This window comes from Haplochromis burtoni, unplaced genomic scaffold, assembly GCF_018398535.1.
Source record: "Haplochromis burtoni strain Fernald_Lab_line unplaced genomic scaffold, NCSU_Asbu1 Contig_6, whole genome shotgun sequence".
Lineage (NCBI taxonomy): Eukaryota > Metazoa > Chordata > Actinopteri > Cichliformes > Cichlidae > Haplochromis > Haplochromis burtoni.
Window position 1 is genome coordinate 1,317,981 of NW_024582367.1, and position 9,606 is coordinate 1,327,586.

General features: G+C 40.4%; 1 protein-coding gene across 2 annotated transcripts in view; it reads left to right on the plus strand.

The window, feature by feature from the left end:
* Positions 1 to 9,054, plus strand: part of LOC102308014 (corticotropin-releasing factor receptor 1) — a 95,879-nt gene extending 86,825 nt beyond the window's left edge. For both annotated transcript variants that reach the window (XM_005913776.3, XM_042223251.1), the window contains exon 14: positions 3,030 to 9,054. In XM_005913776.3, coding sequence (XP_005913838.1) covers positions 3,030 to 3,170 — 141 coding nt within the window. In that variant the 3' untranslated portion in view covers positions 3,171 to 9,054. The remainder of the gene's footprint in view (positions 1 to 3,029) is intronic.
* The last annotated feature ends 552 nt before the right edge of the window (positions 9,055 to 9,606 follow it).

The following is a 9,606-nucleotide window of genomic DNA, read 5'->3' on the forward strand; positions in this document are numbered from 1 at the left end:
TCGGCTGTTTTCGAGCCCCGGATCAAATTTGGAGCAAGGGCGCCACATGGTGGATAAATAAAAAAATTACAATTCCAAGGCCTCTTGTCCAAAGCAAAAGCGAAACCTAAGCCGTAACCCAGATATTAACGGTCATAATTCTGCAGTGAAAAATAGCGTTTATAAAGGGTTTCAATGGGGCAGAAATCGGCCACGAGGTTCGATAGTGGATGTATGCCTTTTATTCAGCCATTTAAGCTCATTTTAAAAACTCCGGGTTAAGGAAGAAACTATCCAAAGAGGCCAAAGTGTATTTTTGTATGAGACTGTAATCATGTTTTTTTTCTGTTGTAAACATTTTTACATGGCAATCTATGGGGACTGATTCATTTGAAGACAGCCTCAAGTGGCCGCTAGAGGAACTGCAGTTTTGGCTTTATTTTTTCAGCCCGGAGTTTGTAGTTTAAAAAGCCCACTCCTGCTTCCAAAATAGCAAAGAAATTTAGAAAATCTCATAAAATTTTGTGTTCATGTAGAATTTCATCCTTCACAGCAGGAAGCCACCTGAGAAATGGCTAATGATTTGGTACGTCACAGTGTTTAGATGGACTGTTCTTTTATGCTCTCCAAAGTCTCAATCAATACCTTTATTGCTGAAGAGACCATAGCCGTGCCACCTGAGCCACAAACTAGGCATAAAGGTAAACCTGCAGGATCATAACCTGATTTAGCTTCAGAGCCCGGCGTCATTTGACAGAACAATCATTACCTAACGAGTTATTCCTTGACTCGCTTGTAGATGTAATATCAGCTGACTGCTTGCCCTTTGGTATCGTCCCACACTGTGATAGCCGACTGAATGATGAACGACTGTCTCATCATGAACAGTGTTGTAGCTGCAATGAGAAGCTTAACCAGCATGTGCAGCCTACAGAGGGTATTGATTTAGTGTTTTGTTACAGGCTGGGGGTAGCAGGGAAAAGCAGGGGGAAAAATGAAAGAGATGAACAAAGGATACCCACAGTCACATACAGGAGAAACGGAAAACATTTGGAGCAAAAACATCTGTAGAGGATTAAATTATCCTACTTTGGGCCACGTGACCCAAGTGAAACACAATGGTGGTCAGTTATCTGACAGTCTGCCCTGTAAAGTCTAAAGTTGTGTGTTAAAGTAATGCTCTGTGGTTCACATTTTAGATTAGCGAAAGATAAGAATTGTGATTGTGGAGGTGGACAGAAATGGGACACATGGGGCGATTGATTTTTGCATTGATTGATTGATGGTCCCGTTTTAATCATCGTTAAAATAATTTATAGCCAGTTGTCACCGTATAGTATATGAAACATATGAGCTGAGGGCCATAAATGTGACTGTACAGTGCAGAGACTGCTATATGTATATGCACAGTACTGTCAAACAGTTTTTTTAATATTTTGGGAAAATGTGAAATATGTGTAGCAATGACACATATATAAACATACATGGAAACACATGCCTATAGATGCCTATATTAGGCAAAAAAAAGTTTTATTATTCTAGCCCTGCGAGAGACTGTGCAGGGTGTACCCTGCCTCTCGCCCTAAGTCGGCTAATTTCTTTAAGTAGTCTTCAGAAATGGTTCTCAAGGACGTCTGAAGGTCATGCTGAGCTCTTCTTTGGATGTTTGCTGTTCGCTGCTTTAATAATGTTGAGGTCTGGGCTCTGGGCTTTTTCATCCAGGTGTGCTCTGGTTTCTTAGAGCCAAGTGCACTACATATGATTGAGTTATTGAGTTATTTTCCCCCCCCCCCCAAAAAAAAATAAATTGCATGATACATTTTTAAGCAAAAAAAAATGTCTGATGTTGCAAATAATACACAAATGTAAATTCAGATATGCAAATTATTAGTTCTTTTTTTGTAATTTTGCAATTATTACATTGTTTAGTCTTTAAAGGGTTGACAGCATGTTTGGGATCGTTGTTTTCTGGAGAATGAAGCTGCTGCCAATCAGAAACTTTCCGTGTTGTGTTGTATGATGTATCAAAGTCTGATTTTATTTTTCTGCATTCAGAATTTCATCAATTTTGAGAAGATCTCCAACACCACTGGCTGGAATACAGCCCCAAACCATGATAAAGTCTCCACTGTGTTTTACAGATGGCTGTAGACACTCAGCCGTACCTCTGTTGTTGCAGCTCTCTCCTGATCTCTTCTGTATTTACTGGCTGTGATTTTAGCCAAAAATCTCCCTCAATAATTTCTGTCACCACTGATTTTCAGTCCAGATCTTATCAGGTCTTTTTCATATTTCTTAAGGATCTGACTTTTAGATACTGTTCGTCTGCTGTGGATAGTCTCTTGTTTTTTTCTTAGGCCTGTCACTTCTTCTTTTTCTTTTCTCCTCCACTTCTTTCTCTTGACAATTTTAAATTGGTTCTATGCTAAGTTGTCTGTTATGTGCAGACACAACAGTGGTGCTTTTTATCCTTAAATAATTTATATCAAATTTAAGTGGCTTAACAAACATAAAGACATTCCTGTGAAAAAGGTCAGGTACATAGACTGGAAATGAGTGAAAAAGAAAAACAAAACAGCAAACAAAATATAAAGAAACAGGGGGTAGCTGAAGACTTTTGCACAGTACTGTCTGTGCATGTATTTAGACTCCTCCCAAAGAGGTCGGTTACCTTGTTAAAATGCTGCAGTCCCATTGCATAACACTGAATCCTGAAACTACAAATCACTGCAGTTTGACTCATTTCACTTCCTGAACGTCGGTCTTTCTTTCAAGTCTGTCAAAAGTGCTGAAAAAAGTTGAGGGTGAATTAAAAGGTAGAAAAATAGCCTATCACTCTGAAAATATTCACAGTATGAAGGTAAATAAAAATAAAGTCAGCTGATTCTGCAGCAGTCAGGTGGAGCGACCCACGAGGCAGCGTCTCAGTAAACAGCGTGAGCGTAAAAGAATTAAATCAGCTCAGCTGAACGACCAGTCGGCTGACAGATAATCATTCTTTGTTTTCTTTAATTCCTCGAGCTTATTGTTGTCGGTGTTGTTGTTGACAGGTGCGCTCAGCCGTGAGGAAGCGCTTCCACCGATGGCAGGAGCAGCACTCGATCCGAGCCAGGATGACCCAGGCCATGTCCATCCCCACTTCACCTTCACGGGTCAGCTTTCACAGTATCAAGCAGTCCACGTCGCTATGAAAGAGGAAACCAGCTTTGTCCTACATGCTCGCGCTTTGGGAGAAACCTCCAGCTGTCGTTGTCATCCTTTTCTGCCACATCACTGGAGTAACACTAAAACACTTTCTGCGGCTAGAGATCTAGAGAGAGGCTGCATCAGTCTCCTAAACCTCAGGAGGGACATTACACAGACTTTCAGGAGAAAATGGATGGGTACAGGCGGGAGAGGACATTGCAATGTTTGTGAAAATGGGAGGTTAGTGGATCAAAAAGATGCACGTGACCAAGCTGATGAGTGTGTACTGGAGTTTGAATGTACAGCACTTGTTTAATTGTCTGTCGTTTCCCCGCTGGCACTTTGTTTTTGCTAACATCGCCATCACGATTGAGGATTTATGCTCCTGGACTGCACCGAGCTGGATTCCATCTCAGCGGAGTCATGTGCTAGCAGGGGCCAGTGACTAAGTCGTTACTTATCCTGAGATTTTATTTTAAGTTTTTATTTTTCTCTCAAGCAGCTGTCTGCTTCTGGTGTTTGTTTATTTGATGTTGTGCTTTCTTCCTCTGTTCTCAGCTCGGTGCGCTCGTGCTGCTTTCATCGACTTTCCAGGAAGGTTAAACACATTCCATAATTCCTACCTGAAGAGTTTTGTTCCAGAAAAAACAGACACATTTACAGCTTTTACAGCTTTGAGTAACCTCCAAGTGACCCTCTGGGGACATTTATGACCCTACGTGTATATTTCTGTGACAACTTTAATTGTTTTCTGTAAGAAGTGGCCCATTGGGATGGCAGTGTTTGTCTTCTATTTACATTTTCCACCTTTTATTGCTGCATTGTGACAGTAACAGACTAAGAACAGCGTGATTTAGTGCTGCAGAAGCCCAATAATGCAATGAAAACAGCTCAGCTGATGGAGAAAATTCAGGTTAACTCCCATAATTTCTTACCTCTTAACACTTTAGAATATTGGTCATAGAGAAAGGAAACATAGTATGATGTTATAAAGATATAATCTAGCCTTTAAAACAATTTATTCCAGTATAGAATCTAATGGGGTCATAAATGACCCTACTCAGTCACTTTAGTGGCTATAGTAGCTCAGCTACCTGAGGTTTAAGGTTACTGTCAGTTAGTCTCACATCATTCGTCTCCTTTCTGAGCTCAGGTGACTTCTTAGTCGAGCACAAAGAGTGAAAGTGGAGGAAATAGCCTTTTACTGCAGAATAATTACATGGCTTAACTCTCGCTTAAAGCACAAGCTATGATGTGTATGTTTCTATTGATGTACAGATTAAACAGGCGGGTCGATACACGATAATTAGGGCGGTGTAGGGTGGCTGTGGTTGAGATGATGGAGGTATGTCCACTAATTGAATTTAAAAACCTCCTCCTCACATACAAAGTCCTGGATGATCAGGCCCCATCATATCTTAAAGTCCTCTGAGCACCGCATTATGCCAATAGAGCACTTCACACTCAGTGAAAAGAACCTTGAGACGACTGTTTCTGTGAACTGGCGCTATATATGTAGGATTTAATCTAACTGAATTAATTGCAGGGTTAGCTGTCCAGTCTTCAGCTCCCCCTATAATAAAACCCTGGACTGAAATGGCATGTGATAAAAATCTGCTGGATAAGCGAATTCCATTCAGCTTCATAAGTGCATATTTCTATATATAGCTAGCCTTTGCCCCTTTGACTACAGCTGCTGTGCCAAGTAAGGCTAATCACTTCCTGGCTTTAGCTCACATTGGGGCAAAATATGGTCAGAACGTCCCTACAGACCATTTCAATCTGACCCCAAACAGAGGAAAATTGAATAAGAATCATCACTCAAACATCTCAAGGTGATTGTCTGCTATGACTGTGTGTGGTTATCAAATGCTGACACAACATTTAGTTGGAATTTTCTTTTATTGTAACCTGTAACAATGGTTTCTATTCAGCTACAGAGACGTGTAGCCTTTCTTCTAATTTATCTTACTGATCATTTATGGTGCCCGTCTCTGCGCCTGCAGATCTGCCTCAGTAATAATTGGTAGAGGGGTTTGTGCCGATTTGACCTACTTTGGCCTGAGAGGTTGGCTGCATTCAGACCATCTCTGAATCACGTGTGATGACCTGAATTTGGCTAAGATGTAGATCTGGTTCAGCTTCAGACTCATTGGGACTCTTGGGTGTCTCTTTGGCTGTGATTTTACTCCTGGCACACTGGTTCTGGACCATTTTGAAGCCAGACCAGTTTGGATACATGTGTACTCAGAAAGTGCACACATGGCATATTTTGTTTTCTATACACACACACACACACACAGTAACCATGCATGTATCTCACATATTCTCATCATCTTATCCAAACTAAATTTACCTAGAAAGAATAAACCTTTGTGGGCAGAAAAACAATATTAACATTAGAAAGTTAATGTGGCAACATACATTCAATTCTAGATATAAGAAAGACTTTTTTTTTAATTAACCCACTTTCAAAAGATCAAATGTTTAATTATTTAATTGAGAAATAATTAGTATAATACCTGTGAAACTATTTATATTTTCTCTCTGGCACTTACCTCTAGAAAAACATAAGTCTAAGCATAAGAGAAGCAGCTACTAAATGCTTCACTGTGTTCACCAACTCTGTTTGTTTACATCTGAAAGAAACAAAAGAAACAGAAAAACCAAAAGAATCAGAATATTTAAAACCCCAAACTATGACCTGAAAGTTGCTCAAAAAGAGATTTTTAGAGATGTAACCACAGGACCAGTGTGAGTGACAGCATGTTTCACATTACTTGGACACACAATACATTTAATTTTGTGGCACTTTAAATCAAATTAAGCGTTGTGTTAGTTCAGGTCACGAAGTGATTAAAGTCTCTGCGGCATCCCGCGTGGTTTTCTTTTACACATCCTGTTGGTTAAACTTCTCAGAGCCCACAGTTTCACTCCTTCAGCCTGCATGTAGTTGCTGTGAATCTGCAAGCCACTTTGCAACCAGTCATGTCATGGAAAGATTCTGCGTTAGTGGTCCTTTTAGTGCAGAGACTTTCACAAAGTATAAAAACTGTGCAGTGAGAATGAGTGGACCACGTGTTCAGCAGTTCCTTTATTGCTTGTAAGTTAGTTAGTTGTTATATTTTTTACTTGTCAGGGACCAGACACAAAAGGATTGAACTCATATGAGAAAAGATGCCTTATACTGGATTTAGCTACAAGCACTTTAAATACACACAATATTAAACAAGCCTATACTACAAATGCAGATAAGAACTACAAGATAATCAAATGTACAAGCTTCTTCTTCTTTAGTGGATCATCTGCTTCTGTTTCACTCTTTCTGTAGCATCCACCTCTGTCACATGACCCCCCTCACAACACCCATGAATCTTCACTGCAGTCTGTGCTGTTCGTCCTGCCTGGCAGCTGCCCTGTCCGGACTCCAAACACCTCAATCTGATGTACTTATTTCTAATCCTTTTCATGCTGGATTCTTCTAATGATAAGTACAGTTTCCACCGGCACCCTGTTAGCCAACAGCATCAGGGGTGGTCATTTATCCACCCCGGACCCTGACTCATTATGAGTCACGTGTTTGATTCGACTGCCCTTTCTGACGCAACCCATCACATTTATCTGGGCTTGGGACAGGAAGTACGCAGTGTTGTGCTCGGCAGTGGCAGCAACAGGTATAAATGACCACAGATATGATTTCAACTGAGTCGAAAATAACAAGAAAGCTGGGAGAGAAGGTGGGTTGTAAAGCAGCTTTTACATGTCCAAAGTGCTATGCTCAAAGTGTCACCCATTTGAAAGCAAACCAAGTTAAAATTATCAGTCAGAATTTAGTTTAAAAAAAAGGAATAATCTTTATAGAAAGCAAATGAAATGATCATGTTTTACAAGTTTTAGTCAGACCACCGCCTCCTCCGATGGTCTTTGTGGAACAAAACTCTTCAGCTGATCAAAGAGACTTAATAGATCGACTCGACCAGCAAGCAAAGGGTTCCTCCATCCAGGGTGGTGTTTATACTCATTCACACCTTTCTGTGGCGTTCGATTGACTTGAACACTTGCAGTAACTGTATTTACTGATGACCTGTAAATATATAAATATCAGAGGTGAGTGTGATGGGAGGGGGCTTTAAAATCCACGAATAGAAACCAAAAACACAAACCACACACTGTAAATCATATGGGCACATTTTCCATGTGATCAGCAATTCACAGTCCACATTCCTTTGATACCAGTATGCCTAGCACCTGTGCATTTTTATGAGAAAATTGTATATGAACCTTTTCTTTTCGTCACCCTATTACTATAATTTTTTTTACCCCTTGTAAGTGATGTGTGAGCTCTGGTTGTGATAAAAAAAAAAAAAAGTCAAATTATTTTAAGTAATTGAGTTTTACATGATGCTGATCATCACTTGTAACAGAGCAGCTGCTTTCAGCTTGATTCCAGCCTTTTGTGGTGGAGAAAATTCAAATTAAACGAAAGAAACGTGTAGTCGTCATGCAATTGTGCTAGGAATTTTCAAAATAAAGGTTTTACATCAGCAAGAATAAGAAATATAGAAACCATGCAAAGAGAATCTTCATCGTTTTGTGGTACGTATACGGTGGTCAATGAAAAATCACAATGTCATTCAAATTATTATTTATTGTTATTTATTTTCAATATTGTTATTTTCATACTTGAAAAAAATGTCAAGCGATAATAAACTGTGTGTTGCATTTGACTGAATGAAAAATTGAAGAGATTTATTTATAGACCAGTTTTTCTGAAAACAAGCCTGTAAAAAAAAAAAAAGACACCATTACCCGCGATGGAGACTCCGGATCACACAGCCATTTGTCTCCACAGTCCCCCGAGACGAAAGCAAAGAAAGAAAACACATCCTGAGTATCGTGTGATCCTCTTAAGCTTTGTGTGTGAGTCTCGAAGGGGAGCACAGCCCAAATCTGGCTTTTAAATAAGATCCTTCTGCCCAAGTGAACATTCACCATTTTCTGGGTATGAGAAGGGAGGGGTCTTTGTGTGTGCACTAAAACACAAAGAAAGGACCACAGAAATCGACTTTAACAGTATTCACCATGATGCACTATTGCTTAATTGAATGCAAACGCTTAAAGAGAACAGGAAGGTTAGTCGTTGCCTGCGGAGCGGCTTTTGGGGGGACGATTACTCTGTCATCTCATGGATTCACTCTTCCACTCAGGGCTTCTAGCTTTGGGAGAGTTACTCATATTCGCAGTTCCAGATAAAACTACAGTCAGCATGATTCAATTTCCTATTCTCATTACTTCTTGTCATGATTACATAATGACTGTTTGTTTATGTGGAGAAGCATCAAAGTGTTGTAGTAAACAAGTTTGGGCCTTTTTCTTACATGTGCACAAATTTACAGTTTATGGCATAAACACTGGAAAACAAATGAAATTCTGTGAAATATGAGACATGAGTACATTATAGACTGTATACAAAAGATGGACGTGGCCACTGTGACGTCATACATTGGTTTCTGAAATCCTGTTTTCAAACCTTGACTTTAGGATTTTGCTCAATAGCAGGTTGTTGCTTTTTGAGGGTGGAGTACTAAATTATTAACTAATGCTAGTAATGTTAGCAATATAGGCTAAAGAAAGAACATCACACGCACAGCGGTGCTTGCTAGCTAGTACCATTACAACAAAAATAATATAATTTAACTCACCTATATTGGAGTAATAGACCTTTTGGACAGTTGGTAGAATTAGGGACACCACACAGTCAGTTTATTATTCACACTATTTTTGTCTGCATGTTTTAGTATTCTTATTTCCTATCATCCTTGCCATCTGACAAGGATGTCCCCTGGGCGCCTCCTGGGTGAGGTGTTCCAGGCATGTCCCACCGGGAGGAGGCCCCGGGGCAGACCCAGGACACGCTGGAGAGATTATATCTCTCGGCTGGCCTGGGAACGCCTTGGTGTTCCCCCGGATAAGCTGGAGGAGGTGGCTGGGGAGAGGGAGGTCTGGGCCTCTTTGCTTAGGCTGCTGCCCCCGCGACCCAGCCCCGGACAAAGCGGATGAAGATGGATGGATATTTCCTATCATGTTGGTTTTTTGAAGCAAACAATACAAGTGGAAGTCTTGGAGTCCTTGGTGCAAAATGGCACCAAGTATCCTGCACACCATTGTGTGCAGGATACTTGGTGCCTGAGAGTTTATTTGTGCTGTAAAGTTTGACATTCTAACATGGTAGTCTATGGGGATTGGCAGGCTTATGGAGACAGCCTCGAGTGGTTATTGGAGTTTTTCTTTAGGTATTTCTATAGAGATTGACAGACCACGTGACTTTCGCACATTGCATGCCGGGAACTCGTAGCAAAACAATCCAAGTACCGCATCAAACGCAAGCATTTGCAGCACCGCAAAACATTCATTCTCCAGTTCCAATACCTTCTTGGTTTT